Source organism: Ixodes scapularis, unplaced genomic scaffold (genome assembly GCF_016920785.2).
Source record: "Ixodes scapularis isolate PalLabHiFi unplaced genomic scaffold, ASM1692078v2 PGA_scaffold10__122_contigs__length_95168666, whole genome shotgun sequence".
NCBI classification, from domain to species: domain Eukaryota; kingdom Metazoa; phylum Arthropoda; class Arachnida; order Ixodida; family Ixodidae; genus Ixodes; species Ixodes scapularis.
The window spans coordinates 43934682-43955681 of record NW_024609836.1 but is presented as its reverse complement, the minus strand read 5'-3'; the positions used below and the strand labels follow the sequence as shown (position 1 = coordinate 43955681).

At 48.2% G+C, this 21000-nt stretch overlaps 3 protein-coding genes across 4 annotated transcripts in view; 1 reads left to right on the top strand and 2 right to left on the bottom strand.

The window, feature by feature from the left end:
* Positions 1-312: 312 nt before the first annotated feature.
* LOC8036097 lies at positions 313-5587 on the bottom strand. The gene is made up of 3 exons (XM_042288546.1): positions 4708-5587; positions 3328-3450; positions 313-455 (listed from the first exon to the last, which is right to left on the bottom strand). Exons 1-3 carry the CDS (start codon positions 5351-5353, stop codon positions 313-315), a joined length of 912 nt encoding a protein of 303 aa, XP_042144480.1. The 5' UTR covers positions 5354-5587.
* A 289-nt stretch (positions 5588-5876) lies between these two features.
* LOC8036096 (hydroxyacyl-thioester dehydratase type 2, mitochondrial) lies at positions 5877-20289 on the top strand. The gene is made up of 5 exons (XM_029992609.4): positions 5877-6146; positions 7677-7759; positions 8060-8157; positions 10183-10246; positions 20153-20289. The coding sequence occupies exons 1-4, from the start codon at positions 5899-5901 to the stop codon at positions 10243-10245; spliced, it is 492 nt and encodes a 163-aa protein (XP_029848469.4). The 5' UTR covers positions 5877-5898; the 3' UTR covers position 10246; positions 20153-20289.
* LOC8036094 (unc-112-related protein) overlaps positions 11067-21000 on the bottom strand; it is a 41597-nt gene continuing 31663 nt past the window's right edge. For both annotated transcript variants that reach the window (XM_029992601.4, XM_029992602.4), the window contains 4 exons: positions 20159-20265; positions 19126-19341; positions 14732-14881; positions 11067-14279 (listed from right to left, as the gene is read on the bottom strand). In XM_029992601.4, coding sequence (XP_029848461.1) covers positions 13986-14279; positions 14732-14881; positions 19126-19341; positions 20159-20265 — 767 coding nt within the window. In that variant the 3' untranslated portion in view covers positions 11067-13985. The remainder of the gene's footprint in view (positions 14280-14731; positions 14882-19125; positions 19342-20158; positions 20266-21000) is intronic.

The window sequence follows — 21000 nt, the reverse complement described above, 5'->3', positions numbered from 1 at the left end:
AATGACACAAAAAGGCATATATTTAAGTATTAGTGAGACATATGACACATGGCTATTTTGTCCTTATTTAAAATAAATGTAAACTAAGCGTGGCATCGCATGATCTATGCCCCGCAGAACCTCCCCGATGCATTCTTTCTGGCTGATAGGCTCATAAACAATACGACCCCGTTGAAATCTTTGCAGCACTAAGGCACCCTATCCCATTTGTTGCCGACAGATTGCACTGCAGTTCGGCAGAAATGTTTTAGTTGCAGCTCTGACTCAATGACAGTTTGCCTTTTCTGCACTTGGTATGCAATGAACAATCAACTATTTTTTACAAAAGAGTTGTGAAGAGAACATGCCTTTCTTTATCACAATAAACGATGTTGCACCTTGCTCCAGGTGGTTGCGAGAGGGGGAAAGACAGTAAGCGCCTTCGCCATAGGGAACACCAAGCACATCGTCTAACTCTGTCAAAGATAACACAGAATTTGTATAAGAGCACATGTTTGGGGTTACAGGTAAGTGAGAAATGAGGCAACTATTAACGGGTCTTGGTCAAAAATAATTTATCTACATCTCAGTTTTTTGCTAGGCAAGACTCGGAACTCGTGCCCAACTCTGCCATGACAATGACAGGAAGAGCAACACATAATATAAATCGGAGTGAACGGATGACAACAAGGGGACACACACAACACGTCTCAACATGGAAAGCTGTGTTTCCCCTTTCTCTCATCCATTCGTCTCTGGTTCAAATTATGTGTAACCTAAACCAGCTCGTCTGTTTGTTAACCTTGTCTTCAAACAAGAAGGATCCTTCTGTGTTTGCTCAACAATGAGGTGTACATTTTTTTGAAAAGACAGTGAATGCGCAGGCAAGCTGGTGGATGTTGATCATGATGTACCTTTCTTCACGGCACAAGTTTTAGCCATTGCTCCTTCCATGTGCAGAGATGTGGGTACGTCGCTAAAGTCCTCGCTGTGCATGTTTTCGCCCGTTGGAAAAGCCACCACATTCACGGGCTCTGTTCAGGAGATAGCACAGGAATGTTGCAGCGAGTCAGATCAGAAGCAGAGCTGTACTAATTGTCAAAATGAAAAACAAATGGCTACAGCCCTGAAATTCCAGCCCACAACCATACTAACAATTTTTTTTTTTTTGCCTTGTTTACTTGTACAGTCTGCGAAGCAGTGTTCACCCTTCCCTTAGCTACCACTTACAGGTGACTGGCAATAATGTTAAATAAAAAAAACACCTTAAGAAAGAGTAACATGTGTAAAACAAGAAAGGGTTCATATGATAAGAAATAGAAGTATTGTAGATGACGGGCAGTCAACAAGTCACCCTAGGGAATGGTTCAATGACATTATGCTGCCAACATCTGTCGAAGTACTGTTCTGGAAGTTAAGAGGGGGTTCCGATAGTTCTTATTTTATAATGTATTGCAAATACAGTGCTTCCTAAACTTAACGCCGCCACTCGGGTTCTCGAACATTGAGCTGTTGCAGGTTGCTCAAAAATAAATTGAACACCGGACCAACTGGAACGCCTTCTTCAGGTGGGATGATGACTGGGGATTCAGCGTCACCAGATGGTTTGATCAGTAGCCGCAAGGACAGTACTGCAAGTGCTTAAAAACAAGCAATTTCGTTGCAACATTAAAGGGTCGTGAAACGTTTTTTCCAAAACTTCTAAGTTATATGTCTACTTGGAATCCTTGTCCTTCGTTATACAACCCATATTCATTCCTTTGATCGTACACATTCATTCACTAGCGTGAAAAAAATATAATTTCGGTTTCCCGGGGAGTTTTTTTTTTGGTTCTACAAATACATCTCGATAGGTAACTAATAAGAAACTTTTGTTGTCCGTGCAAGACAATGACGTAGACAGGACTTGATGGGCGAAGCGAGAGCGTCGGATATCGCTCCAACGGCAGCGCCATAATGACGTCATGCACAGAAGTCAATGAATGACATCTGGCATCTGATATTATGCTCTGATGCTTGTAAGAAGGCCGACCTCACTATTACATCACGGTCGGCTTTTAGGTTTCAAGCCGTACTCAGACGCCGTATGTTGTTTGTACTACCATATGTTGTGCTAGAGGAGAGCTTGAGGAAATTTTGTGCAAGTTCAAATGGTGGAGCCGCATCCCAATACGATAGTCAGATGACGAGTCGAGAATACTTGCTTCGACTAGACAATTGGTGATCTGCTCGCAGAAAAAAAGAGGAAATATAACCAAAATGAATCACCTTTACGTACTTGAGGAGATGTCAAGTTACCACTGAGGAAGACTGTGGTAAAGAAAAATTAATGGAAAACAGACGACCATAAAGCCGGTCTTGGGAAAACTAGTGCACAATTTTGTGTACTTGTCACGAGACTACACCCGTGACAATAAATGGCCAAAAACGAGTTTGCTGATAGTCAAGAGGTCACACATGTGCATTTTTCCTTGTTATTGATTTTGGGAAGTTCTGGGTTCAAATCCCCTTGGAATTATAACTTTCTATTGGTTCACTTTATGTTTTATTACAATTCCGATCCACAATCAAGTTCCACAACTGAATTCCACAGCGAAACTGCCTTCCACAGCGGATGCGAGCCGTGGCGGGACAAACAGCATAGTGGTGATGGTTACGAAACGACAGAAGACCTAGATATGTTTGAAATCGAAACTGTACCACATTCATGTGATGTAGTGGCATCCAACTAATACAAGAACGCCAATAAATATCTCAATGTTTTTGTCGCTCCCAGTTTATTACTTGAGGATTAAATAAAGCTGAATATCTGTTCAACCTCTTTACATGCCGTGACGTTTTGTTGCTCATGCTGCCGTAGGGCAGCATGGTCGTTTCAGAAGTCTAAAAAACAAGATTTTTAAACACGGTTTATAAAATGCAGATGTAATTGTTTTTAAAATTAAAATCCGGCAGATACATTTTTTTTTTTTTTATAGCCTTTTAAGTTTGGGGAAAACTGCACATCCCAAAATCAAAAAAAAAAAAAAAAAAAAAAGATGCTCTTAACAGCCAGCTAAAAGCAATGCTAAATACACCACACTGTTCGAATCCCAGTTGAGGTGCCTGCTATCAGACGGAGGCTTGCAGAGAAGGTGCAGTGTAACCATGTTTTCGGTTGCACATGAAAAGATCCCTAGTTGGTTAAAATTAATCCTCAGTCCTTTGCTGAGGCATGCCAGATGCACACCATTGGTGCATGTAAAACTCCAAATTTGACCTCTTACTTGGTGGTTAGCTTCCCAGCTAACCACCACCATCCAATCTACAGGGCGGCTAGAGAAGAGTGGTGGTGCAAGTGGAGCTTGCCTGTCTTCACCACAATGGTGGTTGCAAGGTCCGTGCTCACAAGACCATGGGAAAAGGTCAGGCCATCAGTGCCTTCACAATGACGACCCTGGCAGGCTGAAATGGAGGGTGCTTCATGTCGCTCTGTAAGAGAGAATGAAAAGCAGACTTACAGGTGAGCTCTATGCTCGAAATACGCAAGCCAAATGCTTATTCAGACCTGTCGGCACATAAAGAGCTTAACACAGTTGGGCATAAAGGAATGATTGTTGCTTGTTGGGCAATGCATGGGACGGGTAACATCAATAAAAGCATGTTCCAGATCAGCATCCGACTATGCCTTAGCACTTGGCCTATCGGTGCCTGTATTAGTTTGATCCATATACAGGTGCCCGTTTCCGGCTTGAGCGTCGTCGTCGGCGTAATCACGCGTTGCATTTATGGGTATGGGCGTGTGACGGCACGAGGGTAAAATTTCCCCGTTGGCGTAACCGCACATTCTATTATGGGTATGGGTGTGTGACATCACGAAGGTAAAATTTTTCCACTACACTTAGCGCGGGAAGTTTGCCACTAAATTTATCGAGAAAATTTTTCCACTAACTTTAGTAAAACAAATTTTCCGCTAAATTTAGAGGGAAAAATTCCCTGCTAAACTCAGCAGAAATATTGACCCACTAAAATTAGCAGAAAAATTTCTCCGCTAAATTTAGCGGAAATAATTCCCCGCTAGATTTAGCAGAAAAATTTCCCTGCTAAATTTAGCGGGGAATTTAGCAAAAATTTCCCGCTATATGGGACGGGAGCAGGAGAGGAGGGTATGGAGGGGCATACCCTCCCCTCCTCTTCCTCAAAAGTTGCGTTTTGCCATTACAGAAAATTTCAGTCTCATTTTTTTTAGAACCTTCACTACAGTTGACATTGCCAGTGGTGTAGAGTATCCAGGTATTGCTTGCTTACCCAGCAGTCATAATGACATTCAATTTTTTGTCAATGCAGATTACTTTCTTTGCAACATGGCTCAAGGGACACGCATCATCATATTCCGTTCACCAGTAAGCTGACGGGGCAGTGGAAGCAACAAACTCACTGAACCAACCAGACGCTTGTCTTTCATCGTCTGATGTGTGGGTAAGTGCAGAGAGCTTGATCATATGGTGCAAGACCACTTGATCAAGTCGGTTGGTCCGAAGAGCACATAGCTACCACTGCATTTTCAGCTTAGTGCTGAATGGAGTATACATAACATACACTGACGTCACTTAATTGGTCAAACATAATGGCGGAAAGGGCGCGTAACAGCATAGCTCAACGCTGCATTGAGACGGTTCTTGCTACGAGAAAGAAGAGCGGACTGATGTCACATGCAAGACGTGTATAGTTGTAAGCCCCCTATCTTACCGACAGCATCTGGAAGTGTCGCTGCTGTACTAGTCAGGTGCAACTCGCAGAACCCAACCGTTCTCAAGCTGTTGACCTCAACCTTAGGACAGTTTGGTCCACTCTCTGCCTTCCCAGGAACTTCCTCGAGAAGTTTCGTCTCCGATTCGGCGCAACTTGCGGTTGCATTTTTGTTGCCCACGCTACATGCCGGTGAAGGATCTGAAAAAGATTTGCCCTTGACGAGCGCACGCGAGTTCTTTGAATATCCCTTCGTGACACGGCGCCGCGTGGCAGCAGGGGGACGCCGGCGGTCCCCGGGTCTCATCCTTGTTTTCACATTCTTCTTCGAGTTGCTAGAGGTACTGGGATTCGTGCAGCCCGGGAACTTCGTCGGTACCGCGTCACTCGCCAGACAAGGCTTCCGTGGCGAAGACATCAGGACGTGTCCCTTGTAAACCGCTTCCCAAAATTTCGAGACGAACTTTGCCTCGAAATGTTTCTCGCAGACACAGTCTGTTGCCTGCAGCACGCGATCTTTACGCCCGATCGCGCGCCGCCAGACCTCGAGGCGGTCCTCCGTCTTGGGCACGGAAAAAAGAGACACTTTCTCGTTGCACGAGTCATATCCCGATTTGCACCGAGGCACAAAGCACTTTTTCCCCATGCTTTGGCGTCTTCAGTCGCATAAACATACACGAAGAAACCGCTGTAGGAAACTGCGACCAGATAACACAGGAAAACAACACATCGTAGCAAGCTACGAGGCTGCCAGCGCTGCGATGTGGGCTGCGGCACGGCAGTCAGAGCCGACGGCAGCTGCAGCATTCGGCGCTTCGGCCACGGTGTAGGAAGGCCTTCGGCCCAGGGCCCAAGGCCCCAAGGAGGTTAGGGCCCCAAAACTCGGCCCCTGTTACGGGTGCTGCTCTCTGGTAGCAAGAAAAAGAATCGACTTATACAACGCTTCATTCCACCCCGGATAGATGGCTCTACCTTACACCTCAGAAGTGGGCGCAGCTTTACAGGCCTTCAGTTTGGTGAGCATTTGATATTATAAGCTTTGTAAATTAAAAAAGAGTGCTTAACAAATTTTACAAATATTTAAACATGGATGTCTCTATCTCAACCATATCTCAACCGAACAAGTCGACCCAGTCTGTGACCCAGTCGACCCTTGGAGTGCTTGGAGTCTACATCCTTCATAAGAAAATCATGGCGGCGAGTTTGATTTGCAATGGCATTTTCTGTCGTCGTCTCCAAGCCACCGTGCTCTGTCAATGTTACAAGGCCCTGCACGTTTCTGTGGGCGACACAGTGCACGCGGAACGCACCTTCACCGAAGCCGACGTTGAAACGTTCGCTAAACTCACGGGAGACACTAATCCCATCCACCTTGATCGGGAGTACGCTCGACGTAAACACTTCCAACGACGAGTGGTTCACGGAGCACTCATCAATGGGTAAGTGCTTTACCCACTCTCTAAAAGAACGAAAAAAAGAGGAGAAACTGACGCATGAAGGGTCAGCGTAATTTTCATAAGATATGGGTGAAATGGGACGTAAAACTGCCATACCCTGTACCCGTCGCGGAAACCGCCATTTCCCAACGTCAGTGATTGGTTCCCACACAAGTGATCGGCATGCCAATGCTAACCAGTAATTGATAGGTGTATCTGGGCTGCTGCCAATGATTGGCAAATGCTAGGCCAGAGCCTGGCAATGCTAGACATGGATGGGCGGAGCTTTTGAATGATTGGTAGTTAGGCAGAGTTTGGTTGGATATACCCTATCGGTTTTCACGGTCAAGTGCTTGCTTTGTTGGAGCTACCAGTGATCGGCACTTGCTTGAGAGAGCATGGTTGATGCATAAGCACAGCCAGGCAATAGCAAAACTTTATTTCAACTCGGGAGAGCTGGGGTGTGCTGGAAAGGCCAAAGGCCCGTACTGAGGGGCTCAGCACACCGAGGTAGGAATGGAGGTAGGAATAAGATGAGATTGGCTCATGCCAGCCAAACGAGAAAAGCCAGAAGTAGAGGTCGCGGTCGCTCCACAAGGGTGCCCAAATTCGTCCGAGAGCACCCAAGTGTGCCCAAGTCCGTCCAATAGAGTATTTGGTTTTGGTCATCGTTGGGGCGTGCCCCTCCATCCAAACCGGATATCTCCCTCGGCTTCACCTCTGGTGGTGTTATGTCGCCTCCAGAAGCTTCCTACCTCCATGCAGGCAGTGGTTGTACTGCACTGGATAAATTTCTCATCCACAACCGAGAAAAGTCGCCCGTTGAGGCAAACTAACTTCCGGCTGTCTAGACATACACACAAAACAATTATTTACCAGGGAATGATTAGTATCCGTTTAGTGGTATGTCAATGGTTGACACTTTTTATGCCAGCACTCGTCAACGCCTGGCTCTTGTGCGAAAAATTCATTCGCGAGTGGCACTTTCTTAGGCTGTCCTGACAAAACAGGCAGGCGCTGGAAGGTGGTAAGGACTTGGAAAGGATATCTTGCTATACTTCGTTTCACCTTACGATGAACCACGATGCCAATCCAGTGCTGTGAACCTATAACACGACTAAACACTTTGTGCGTCGTTGCCCCCTCCCCCCCTCGGCTCACGTGACACTCCCACGGCATTGTATTGGCTCTGGTGGTTCATAGCACATGTTACTGTGTATTGTAAGGTTTAATGGAGTACAAGAAATATAACTTGTTCAGGGTGGGGTTAGCCAAGAATGTGCCAAGCGTTTTACCAACGAATGGTGCCAGTTAAAGGCTGACGACCAGACTGGAGATTCTGCAAGGCAGATGATCCTCCTCATCATGGAGGAGGGGGAAACAGGCAACGGTGGACAAGGTAGAAGGGAGAAAGGAAGAAGCGAGGGAAAAGTGGAAAGCGCGAACAGGTCGTCAGTCTTTAAGACAGAGCTTTTGTCGCAGAGACCAAACTCCCCAATTTAGTATTGTGCTCATTTCTCGTTATAAATGCAGCATAGTCTCTTCGGTTATTGGAACCAAGATGCCGGGACCAGGATCAGTCGTCGTGCGCCAACTTCTAGACTTTCCGAGGCCCCGTAAGAGTTGCGACTTACTCTCCTCGTCGTGTTGCATGGCGCATCACGGTCTTCTGCATGGAAGCACTATGGTCGCTGACAAGGTGAGGCCGACAGGAAGGCGCTTCGGTTGTCCAAACCTCCAACCTTCAATGCCCCGTGCATCTCAAGCGGTCGCAAGCAGCCAAACCGCGGCGAAGTGCTTAGACCCTGTGCCAGAGGCCGCGCGTTCGAAAAACGCGCCCTGCAGTTCTCACTTTGTCAGTGACCATAGCATAGGGTTGATCTTGACAGTGTTTCTGTGCGCATCTCGCCTTGCAGTGTTCATTGGAGAGCCCTTCAGGGTAACCGTGAAGGTGACTGCAGTCCGGAAAGCCATCGTGAATTGCACGTACGAGTGCATCACAACATACGGGAAAGTAAGCAATTGCATTCAACCAAGCACTATCGTAAGATACCGTGGAAGTGGTCACTATCGACGTATTCCAAACTTGGGAGTTCTGCAAATTGTATGTTAAGCGCCTGATTTGATTGGACAAGTGCCCATGTCTAGATTAATCTAGTTTTCAGTGAAAATGGGCTGGGCGCTCCCCCGGTATTTTACGGCAATTAGTAGCACGAGTTTTATGTTATATTATTTGCGAGCCGTGCATTATAGCCAACATGGGACATTTTCGGGCTTCGCGTTTTTCTTGAAAACGGGAAGCTGAGGCATAAAACAAAGCTTTGTGTTCGTTGTCACAAACCTGTTACTGAAACGCTGCTTAGAACCAGTGCCGGTATGGTTAGGGAGGTACAGTTAAGCCAGCTGACATGTTAGGTTGCTACTCGTAACGATTGTTGCAGTAAATTCAGCCTTTTTAAATGGTGTGTTGTCAAACTGGATTCTTAAGAACGTCACTAGTTTAGTCACCTGGAAAAATTCTCTCAGTTAAAAGGGAAACCGAACCGGTTCTGTACTCAAGGAAAACCACTTAGATCGTCTTCACCTGACCTTCCGGATCACAAATATTGAGAATATCTTTCAATTTGGTGCATGGAGGTTGCAAAAAATCATTCTCAAAGTTCCGTCGAAGACCCCTGTTCCTTGAGCGTGAAGTCATATCAAGAGTTTTCGGAATCTCCGCTTCTCGCACATCTTCAGCACCTATAAAAGCTATGCGCGCGCGCCCTTGCTATTTTCAGGAAGGTCAGAAAAAAGTGCCACGACTGGTGTCATTGTGTGGGAATATACCTGGCAAATAGCATCTGCTGCCCATACGAGCGACATGCGCTCGGCAGCCGAAAGACCCCGGTATGACGTAACAACGGGTCAGAGGTTGCATTCGGATTCACGGGTAAAACCACGCTAGAATCAACCTCTATCTCATCTCTTTAAAGGAGTCATGAAACGCTTTTTCAACTTTTTTCTGTTTAGCTTTCCTCCTCAACTCATAAATCGCGCGTTGCACCAAACAGTTCAAGAAGTCGGAAAGGGGGGAGTCCTCTCTTGCTCGGAATCTCTCTTGTGTAGCCCGGACACAGCCATTGTCCCCCTAGAAGATTAGCCCGTCGCTCAAAATTCCGACTAGTTGCTTTCCCCACCCCGTTCACCCCGAAGCTGACAGTGCTGTGGAAGCTACGTGCTCGTTGGGCCAGCCACACATTTTCCACGTGATCACGCTCTCTCGCGCATACCGACCCGCAGAGAATGAGGTCAGGTGATGAAAGGGAGGCGGCTGATTGGTCCGGCAAGCGCGTAGCTTCCACCGCAATGTCAGCTTAGGGGTAAAGGGATTAAGTGAGGTCCGGTGTCGTGTGACGTGCGCTTGGGCCCTGGTGACGCGCTGCGGGGGCCCGGTTATGCTGGCTAGTAGCCCGATGACGCGCTGCAAGGTCCGCGGATGTATCACAGTGAAAAGGCGGAGAGTTTACGAAGGGAAGGAGGTAAGAAATAGTCCGCTATGTTTTGCAAATTTTTGTAGCGAAAGTCAGGCTTCTGACTTTCTACCTTTGTTCTTTTGGCCCACTGAACGATGAGCTATTAGTAAAATCCCAAAATAAATTGATTTACTCCAGCCCAAAATTCGTTTCATGGGTCCTTTAAAGGCACGTTTCAGCTTCCATTTAAGTTCTGTTTAACCCACGAGCCCTGCATCGCTGCATAATTATAAGCTAAGCACAGACTAGTGCTTGTATTACTTTCAAGAGTCGCTTTACTGTTACTTTTTAATCGCTTTACCGCGACAATGCCAGGAGGGATCGGCTTCCTTGGCCATCATTCGTGGCAGATGGGAGCTCAGAATAAAAAAAAAAAGCTAGAAAATTCCTGTGCTATTGGTAAATGTCCAGTGCTTTTACTGACTTTGCTCACACACAACAGCCAGACTCTTTAGTTTCTCAATTTGAGTGAGGTCTGTTAACCATTGGTATTCCCCCATCTTGCATGGGCTCTCTTTCACCAGAAAGTCATGTCGGGCGAAGTCAAGCTCTACCTCCCCCAGGATCAAACCAACCTTGATCAATAAAGTGAGTTTGTTTTGTGTCTCAAAGGGTCAAGGAACAACCAGAATTGTCTTACAGTTTACATACAAACTTGAAAGTATAAAACAGAGAGGACGAGGACGGGAACAGGACATCTTTCATTTAGCAACAACATAGAACATAGCAACAACATAGCAACAACATAGGTCTTTCTATGTTGTTGCTAAATGAAAGATGTCCTGTTCCCGTCCTCGTCCTCTCTGTTTTATACTTTCAAGTTTGTATCTATTAACCAACACGCTCGTTTTCAACTGTGTCTTACAGTTTGCCTCGTGTTCATTATAAAGGGAGGTCTAAAAGTCCTTATTCGAACTATGAGTAGAATGGTCTAGAGAGATGTATTTAAACTGAAATGCAATGCCCATTTGTGAACAGATAGCCTGGTTGGAGCCAATTGGCAAGTGCTCCACCGGCTCCGGATCTACGAGTGCCACAGAAAGGGATCGCTTGCGTCTCGCGAGAGGCACAAGAATCCGCTACTATACTCCGTGTCACTAGTTATGTGCAGTGCAGGCGAAGGCAACGCCAGGTGAAGAGAGAAAGGGCGAGCACTAAGAAGGCGGGACGGGAGAGAAAATCAATGGAGGGCGAGGGGAGGAAGGGAGAGCACTGGGAACGTTAGAGAGAAGGTTTCTTTCCTCACCCCAGGCGTTCCTTGTGCTTGCCTTTTCTCCCCTTGCCTGTACTGCACGCAACTAGTGACACTGAGCATAGGGGAGGGGGCTATTAATACTTGGGAGTGAAACACCTGCGGAATTCTTGCAGCCTTCGTCGTTTGACGTGCAATCCAAGGAAAGAGGCACAGTCAGAAGACATGGAGAGCCGACTTTTATTCTTAAATAAGGGGATGAGAACAGAGCTCACGAGTGTATTTGGGTATTAACATCATCATACTTAGAAATGCTGTCAAAAAGGCACTTGGAGAACAAAAAAAGAAAAAGTCCCGACGTGGCCACGAAACATCGCTCGTTCGATGAAGCCACGCATTTCACAACAGCAACAGGAACAAGAGTGGCAGTTAGTCAACAGTTGAAAAACACCTCTTCCACGTTTACGGCATTAACGAGGTTATTCCAATGGCACTGCCATCAGCCTGCAGGCTGCCTCGCACACCTAAAAATTTGATCATGTTGAGAATACATGTGTGATGCGTGCCCACATCATCGCACGTGCCAGGACTAAAATTCAGTCTCGTCGGGCACAATGTAAGTAAGCCTATGGCGGTCGATCGTTCAGAAGCGTATGGCATGTAAACGGCGCGCGGTGCGACGGTCTACTTCTTTTGTTTTTAATGCATAGTTTTCAGCGTACATGTAATAGACATAAAAAAAAAAAAAAAATCTCATCAAGCATATGTTTAGTGATTTGGTGCATCTCGCTTGGCCGTATGCGCTACCGATAGCACCACAGAAAATTCTGCAATTGCAGCAAGGTTAGACATGGCACGGGGGCGTTTATCATAAAGCTGATGGCAAGAGTGGAGTTTAGGAACAGCAGAGTAGACACCATCTTTCAGGTAGATTCTGCGCCACGACGCAGATCATCTTCGTTGTTATCAATGACTTTGACATTTCCCAACGTATTTACACTGCTCGTCTGTCGCAGGAGCACTTGCATATCACTGCACTGCCAAGCATAGCCGTTTAGGCCTAAAAAATTAAAACTATGAGTCATAAAAATATTATATAACACACTAACCAAGGCAGAAGGGGTTCTATCTTATTGGATGCGCCCATGAAAAATGCAAAAGAAAATTGAATGTCATGGCAAAACTCTGAGAAATTAACTGTTTTTATTGTGCGGTTGATATCACGCATCTCCGAATATCCAACCAACAATCCTGCATCGTGTGAGGCTCGAGGTATTTCAACGATCGTCCGTAGCCACAGGTAGCGCTATAGCAAGGAGAAATTAAAAGTAGGGCAATAAAAGCTCCCCAAAAACGGGAGAATAGACAAAACATTTTTTTTATCAAGCGCACATGTCTTACTGGACGTGCAACAGTTTTGAGTAGCCCCTCATTGCCCTCTAAAACTAACAAACACCGCAAAATGCGACCGTTTCTCGCCCTGAGAGTAGATGAAATGCGGAGGATCGTGCGGCGAAAGAGAAAGGCGGCCGCAGCGTATGCACCATGTAAAAGCCGAGGCACACGACAAAGGAGGTAAGACATTGCATAGCGAGCTTCGCAAAATGGCCTGAAATTTGCGCGCGTCCACAACCCTGCAAGGGCGGCGACCGATGAACCATTGAAACATCGGTCTTTGATTTGGGGTGTGGTAACTTGAAATGCGGGCAAAGCCCCCCACTGTGTTGCTTCGCGGGCCGAAGAAGCGGCATCGGCACTAGTTGGGACATCGAACTGGCACAATATCGGCTGAAAACGGGTATGGGCTGGCTACAAACTGACGTCGGTCGGCTCTGAAATGACATTGACCGGTTTTTCGGTAACCAGCTGTCACCATAAAATCCTGTTTTTGGAAGGATAACTAGCAAACCCGAAGTTAGTCTTCCCGGACGTACGGAGTCCCACAGAAAAAACTTGCGCGAGCTCCAACCGAGGTTTGGGCAGTATCCGGCTCTTTGCACTCGTGACTTTCCGACATTCGTCTCCCCGCTCCAAAACAACCGGTCTTTTCGGACACATTTGAACATGTTTTCCGGTGCTCTTTCGTACGCATTCCGACAACCCAAAATGTCTGCGCTCTCCCGTGACGCTCCAACAATGTCACCGCGACACCTTGCAAAACGTAAAAACAAGGCTGCGCGGAAGACAAGTACTACTGCACCACGCCGACAAACCGAGCGCCGTCGAAGACACAGGACCTACTCGTTTTTTCCTCTGACGCCGCCGAACGCCGACTGCCATAGCGCTGCCGTTGGTACGCGTACCGGTCGCGACAACGCCCATGCAAGGTTATGTCCTCGCACCTTGCGTTACCGTTTTTGAGAGTTTTCTACTAAGATATCTCTGTCTCGAATCGTCGTCTCTTTGCTTCGTCCGCATGCCGAGCAGCCGCAATCTCGAGATATTTGGCGTACCCTCGGCGAAATCTTTGGCACATGATTCTCGCGACCTCCTCTCGGCACTGCACTTGGCGAAAGGTGCTCTGGGCAGTTCGTTCTGAGCGGCGTCTATGGTATAAACGAGTGGACCCGAGCCCTTCCACGGCGCATTCTCGAGCCTCGACGCGAACAACTACGTCGCAATGCGTGCCCTCGGCTCCGACCCAAAACAGGGCGAGCCGGGAGCGCAAATCTGCGACTGCCCAAGTGTCGTCTGCCGTGCCGCCCTCCGTCTGGAAGCACCGACCGTAAAAACAAACTTGGAAGCACGTCTCTGTGCGAGCGGCCGTTTGCCGCATCCAAGCACCGAATTGTCGTCATAAAGACTATAAAAAACTGACTATTAAAAATTCTTGAAACAAGAACTTCCGATTTTAATCTGTTGGTGTAAGACGAAGCAGGCTTACCTCGATTTCAAACTCCAGTGCCCTACCTCCGTAAAGAGGCCCACACGTCTGTGGCTCTTGAAATGCTAACGGCAAGCCGATGTATAGTTTCGTTACGATTACGTTTCACGAAATTTTATGGGCCTTTCTCCACATTTGAGGACGCGGTAATTGCGTCCTCAAATGTGGAGCAAATGGCCGCCGCCGGAGAGACGGGCTTCCGCAGCAGGCCTCCCTCGAATAGGGAGGCAGACAATGCCCCCCGGTGACCCTCAGACCCAGCCCCCGGTGAGCTTGTGGAAAAGCTCCTCGTTGAGTGCCTGGTTCTGGTCCTTGGAGCGCATGCTGAGGAAGATGTAGCCCCCGATGAACTCGTGCACCGTCTTGCAGTCGGCGCTCAGACAGGCAAACGCCACGTGGGGCTCCTCCTCAAACTGCACCATCATCTGCTTCACCTCCCAGTTGACGTTCCAGGCCTTCATGGTGTTGAAGCGCCACGTCTTGATGTGGTCGCCAGTGGACAGCTCCATGCGCATGAGCCGGTTGAAGGCCACTCCAAGCAGCTCCTGCGAGGCCGCCGCACTCAGCGGGTTAGCGCCTCGCGCAGTGTCCCCATGACGACGACTCTTAGCTTAGTTTTTGTTGTCGGTAATTGCTTTTCAAAGCCTCGTCGAGCACCCCTGGCACTTGACATTTCTCAGGCACAAAGCGTGCTATAGAGTCAGAGTCCTCACCGAACGCCGACGCAGCACTCATTCTCGTCACAAGCCGAGCCTACGCCTAACGCCGACGCAGCCCTCGTGTCCTATACATGCTCGGAGTGCATGTATTGGACACGAAGGAGCTCTGTGTAGAGCGTCCTTCGATGCATTTGTCGGACACAATGCACACGTGTAACCTGCGTCTGCGCTCAATCTCGCTGCAGCAACGGCAATAGTGCACGGGCTTGTACTCTCTCAGGTGGCGTCGCTCTGGCCCGCAGTTGCCAAAGCAAGACGCCCAACGGCGGCATACGCACCTCTTTCTTGCTGCCAGAGAAGCGCACGACAAAGAGGGAGATGCCAAACTCTGGCAGCGCCTGCCAGGCCTTGATGAAGCTCAGCTTGGCGTCCACCAGGGAGAGGTCCTTCACGTTGCCGTGTGCCTCCACGATGCGCTGAGTGATGGCCTGCGGAGAGCACCGTTTGCTGAGAGCCGCCACTACGCTCCGACGAAAAATCTCTCCGCGATAAAGCCGTACGTTTTTGCATCCTCGTGTCTTTGCTATGCCGGCGTGTCGACTGCCTGCACTGGAACAACGACGAAAGCTACGCTCTGGAGTCGCGACGCTTCAGGCATCTTAGTGCTCGGCTGCCATGGCGCTTAAAATTGCTGCGCCGAATTTAGTGGAGAGATTGTTCCGCTACGTCTATACTCTGTCTCACGATCACTTGGCAAACTGTGGAGCTTATCGGGTCACAGGGGCACAGCCTTCACAGCTCGCCAAGTCGTCGTGACACGGAGCACAGCAGGGAAATTGTGAAGTCGAAGACAATGACATGATCCAACCGTGCGACATCGCAATTTCCCTACTAAATTTAGGAGCAATTTTCCCCACTGAATTGAGCGGGGACATTGCGATGTCACATGACGTCATCTTTGCACCTTTGTCGAATTTTGAATGGAGGGGGATGGCTGGCAGACTATATTTACTTGCTGCAGTTCAAAGTGTGCGGAGTGAAAGCTCGCCCTGCAGAACTCCAGTATCCCAGGCTCAATCCCCACCACTGCCTGTTTCGATCTGGATGAGCATCGTACCGACGTGCGGCTGTCTATCAATACTGTGCGGTGCACGTTGGAGACCCCAGGTTGGAGGTGGTACGGCACCGGTTAAATTTCTCGTCTGCGGCGTAAACCGGCGTCACCGCACCCCAAAGGCAGACCGACCTTATGCCATATAAACACTGACGTAAAATCCCTTTTTTTTTTTTTTTTGTGGAACGACGGTGGAGAGCAATTGTGCATAGTCCGTGTGCAGCAGTCTTTAATGCCTCGGCCGTCACTCCAATTCGCTTGTAAAATGCAACAAAAAATCCCGCAATTTTTATCCTTTGTTGTTTTGTTTTTTCCTTTTGGAAGCTCGCAACAACGATGCCGCCTACCCAGTCTTGTACATATTACTTGAAAAAAGTAATAGATTACAATTACAATTACTCCCTCTTAAAGGGATACTGACGCGAAACTTGAAATACACCTATTATGGTCAGAAATAGGTTTAATATGATCAATGATATCCGTAAATCATAATCGCGCGTTTGTATTTCGAACGGATGGCTATATTTTTCACCCTGAGGGGCCCGATTGGGCGCGCGCTCAAAAATCAGCCATCGGAGAGCGCGATGCGTCTTGGGATATTGGGCGCATTCGTGACGTCACTTGTGCCAGACGGGAAAGGCTACGGCGTGGATGTTGTGGTTACGAGCGTTGTCACTTGGTGGCGCGTCGACAAATTACGATCTGTGACAACGTGGCCGTTTGAGATGTGCAAGGGCTGCACGTACGCTGCACCACGGCAAGTCGGCAACCACGGCACCACTGACAAAACCAGCTCTGAGGCCGGATTCTCAAAGCGAACTGACAACGAAAAAAGTGCGTACGACAAATTTGAGAGAAAACCCGTATTCTCGAAACGAAATTGTAACTTTTGCGCACGTTACGACAGAATCCTACGACAGCTCCGCAGCTGTGTTGGGCACTTTTTACGATCAAATCAACATGGCCGACGGCGTCGCTCAGTTACTTGGTAGCGACGATCAACGGACATTTATTTTTCTACGTGCTCTTCTCGTGCGTCCCGACTTCAACCAGCAAGATAAAAGGAAGGAGTACTTGAAACAGACCACGATGATCAAGGACGTAGGATGCACAAACACCCGAGAAGAGCTACAACGGCCACGACTACCGACCAAGTGACCTCGGCAGAATATAGTAGGCCTAGCAGCAACACCGACTCGGCGCACCGTTGCTCCGGCTGGCCTGCTGAATGGAATATGCACGCGTGACCCTTGTGAACCCTTCCCGGATGAATAGTATCCCTGAACTAAATTTCAGAGGTCAATCTTTTCCCCTTGTCATCTCGATCTCCTTGTTTTCGGAGACAGCGGTGGCGAACGCTGTCGTCGTAAAGGGACTCTAATTGATTCTATCTCCTTGTTTTGTGTGATATAGAGCTCAAATAAACGCCATACGGATTGCCTTCGCAACACGGTATGTACACTTTGTTATTAGTATGCCATTTTTAGGCCTCATTCACACAGCCGGCGTTTCGCCCCGTCCCGGCGAAAGCGCCGTGGGCGCCGTGCCGAAAACGGGAAGGTGCGGGGACGGAAGAGTGTTCGAACCAGTGGCGGCGGAGCTGCCGGCAATGCTGGAGGCTACGCCCCCTTATATTGGGCGGTAGCTTGCGTCACCTAGCTTAGAAATCTTCGTGCACCTTTCAAATTCCGCTTCAACGTTTGTATCTCGTAAAACTGTATAACCGATATAACCTATTATTTCGTGCGCAATTACACACTTCCCTCGATCTTTATTACCAATCTTGTAATCCCGTATTTGTGGCTGCTTTGTGGCGACGTGGACCTTTAAATGTAGCAGACGATCGGCGTCGACGGGTGCAGCCACAACTGTTTTGTTCCTCGGAGCTTGCGTTTGGGTTGCCGATAACGATCTTTCATGATTCAAAACATTTTATTTGTCTCCACGTTTCGAAACAAAAACGACAAGACCCACCGCGAGCACGTGTCACATCAATCGCTCCTTGCGCCGCATTTCGTCCCCGATGATCGACGACCGCATTTTGTTTCTTCGGCTGTTCTTCCTTAAAATCGCATTTACGTCTATCGCAAAGGAACCGATGTGGTCTCACCATTTCGAGCAGCAGCTCAGCGGTAAATCCGAATCTCTGTATGCCCGTTGTTCAAGAACCGTAAACATCACACAATGCGCCCGTCGTCTCGCTGGCCTCCACCCTTCCCGAAAAGAGCTTTGTTGGCTTGGTTGGCTTCGTCGTTAGGGCGTTAGGGCACTGTACGGTCAACTCTCCCTCCCGCGGCCGTGCCCATGGTCATCCAACTTTTGCGAATCCACCAGATTCAGCGAAAGTTTCCGATTTTGTGATTGGCCGTCCCTCGATGGGGCGGGGCGCCGGCGTTCCCGGTCTCCCGCCGGTGCCGGGGACGTTGAACATTCTCGTTCGGCCCTTTTCGGGTCCGGCGCCCCGATTTCGGCCGGAAACCGGTCCCAACACCCTCTCCCCCGGCGCAAAAGACGGCCGGCATTTTCGCCGGGCCGGGAAAAAAAACGGCTGTGTGAATGAGGCCTTATTCCGACACGTCGCTACGTCACTGTCGAGCTATAGCAGTTGTGGGAGCTACGCGATGTCGGTCCAACCTTTCTTTGTCGAGTGTCATGTCAGTATCGAGTTGCAATCGTAAAAGATCGGTCCAGAAGCGCTTACCGAAATGCGGTCTAACAGGGCAAATCCAGCACTTCGATCAAACGCGCGTGTCCGCTCCAAGCGTGAACAGGTATTTGCGTGGCTCTTGCTGACACTCTCGTAGTTCAGACATATCTTTTTTAACGTCGGCTCGCAGGTCGCAACTCGCAGCAACTAATACCGGCCGTGCCAGAAGCATGCTCGGGTCGTGTCGTGCAAAGAGCCGCAACGAAAACGAGCTCACTGTGGCCAACTACTACGCTTTGGCTTTCTCCGCCAAGGCTTTGCAAATGCGTTCAGGCCTAGGCGAATTCTGCCGGCACGCCGTATTGTCGCAGAACGGCGCTGCTCCTATGCCACAAGTGATGTCACGAGGACTTTCCCACCATCCACCAGATGTGAATTTGAAATCGTTTAATTAGGTTTAAAATTAGTTCTCCTGTGTTTTACAGCGCGATCTTGATATTTCCAAGGTGGTGCCTGTCCCTAGCCCATATTTATGCAGAAAGATTGGCGCTAAAATTTCGTTTCCGTACCCCTTTAAAAAGCATGCAATTAGATTACTTGATCACTCAATAAGAAAAGTAATTGGCTGTTCCTTGAAAAAGTAACAGTTACTTCTCCAATTACTCCAGATTTGAAAAAGGGTAATTCAGACAGTCCATCGTCAGACTAGCATCACAGAATTATGAACTACTTATCTTCATAATCCACGTCGGAGATTTGCTTCGAAGATTCCTTGGCAAGGAAGTGTTACCAACAAAGGGCACCATTAAAAAGGGAGGAAAAAAGAGTAACAGTTATAGGTAATTTTAGTGCTTCCAAAAGTAATCGGATTACTGTTGTGATTACTTCCTATATTGTAGTAAATTATTCCAAAAAGTATACAAGTAATTCGATTTGCTATAACGAGTACCATACTACAAGTCCGCACCCACCTGCTTGGTCTTGAGCTTCTTGAGGAAGCGGGGTGCCACGAAGTCCTCCACCTCAATGTTGAGCTCGGAGGGGGCCAAGGCAGGGGCCGGGGCCGGGCGCTGCAGCTGCAGGAACTGCTGGATCGAGCTGACCTCGGCGTCGTAGGACGCGTCCGCCATCGTCTTGCCCTTGGCCGCCAGCCGGCAGCCCGCCATCCACTGGGCGTACTGGTCCTCCTGTTGCGCGTGTAGAGGACCATGTCTCCGTCGTTCCAAGATGTGTTCGGGGCACACCCTTTCGGGGTGTGGCTAAAGTCGCCAACCGCTCAGAGGGATACTCTATCGGTCTCTTTTGTTTTCTTTGAGGTCGCCGATTCGCTTCAAAATCAGCTTAACGCACAAATAGACATGGCTAAACTAGTAACCCAAACAGTAAGTCTACAAGACCATCAGTCTGCATGAAGCTTCGGGAAGGTCAAACAGATGTCCTCAATGATGAGAGCCGGGGATGAATGTCCGTGGCGACTGACGGTCTCGTCGAATATTTGATGAAACGACTGAGGACCCAGGCGGTAACCTCTGAGGAGAGCATGTGCCAAGTCACGATGATTGCTGACGTCTGTGAGGTGATTATATGTGGGCGACTAGCTACAGTTGCCCACATAATCCCGTACGTGGCTCGTCTCGGAAAAATGTTTGCTTTGTTAGCACACAAAGAAGCTTGCGTCGTACAGAAATCAAATATAATCAGTCACTCGCAAAATTTGTCACGTCTAATAATAAAATACCTTAAAAAAAAAAAAAATCCTTGCATACTTCACACCTGTAGACAGTCTGCGTCGTGTAAAATATAAAGTTTTAAACATGTATTGTCCGCATACTATGGTGTCCCATGAAGAGGGTGCATTAAAACGGCTTTTATTCTATTGTTTTATTAAACCCAATTCACCTAAGATTTAAAGAAAAAAAAAAAAAACAGTTTTGGTAATGAAGATTTTCACGCACTTTGAAAGGCCTGAGACGTCATGAAACAATGGTCCTCGTGCAGTCTTACCGTCTCGCAGCGAAGCCAGTACTCGGTCATTCCCTCGGGGCCGGGCACCTCCAGGCGGATCCCGTACTTGCCCTGGGCCAGGTACACGTCTGGTGTCACCTCGGACCCTGCGGAAGGAACAGGATGTCGCCAATTCGTCCAAGAACCACGTCAAAAAGAAACTAAGAGCACTCACTTGTACACCTAGGTTACCTTTGTGTCACAAATACATGCCGATGCTTCATTTTGCCTTACGATGTACGACAACGGACGCTACAAGCCACGTCGGCCAATCCAGCACTCCACGCGTGACCTGTGATTTCACATTTCGCCTGAAAGGAAAGTGGTCACGATCCTTCTAGAACGTGGACGAAGGGGGGCCGAAGCACCCGCCGAGAAGAGACGACACACAGCCTGGTTGTGAGGGTGGACGATGACTGACCGGGGCGGCGTGCACTCCACGGCGTTTATTCGGCACGGTGATCAATGTTGCCCGCCGAGCCTGGCGGCCATAGACGGGTGGACTGGAGGGGGCGCTACATACTTGTTACACACGATGCCCTCCGAACTATGGATTGGCTGCAGCGGTTCGTAGCATCCATTGTGGTTCATCGTACGGTGAAACGAACAATATTAACTGTTCTACCAGTCCTTGTGTCAGTATTTGGTTAATTTTATCATCTCTTTTTCGTATTTGCAGTTTGTATTATTTATGACCCACTGCAGCAGATTCAAATGACACGAGCCTCACCACACAACAAAAATATTTTTTTTAAAATATCTTTGCTGCTTTATTTTTAAAAATCTGACCTGCATTACTCTATCAATGAGTTGATGAGGTAAACAAAATGAGCCTTTCTTTG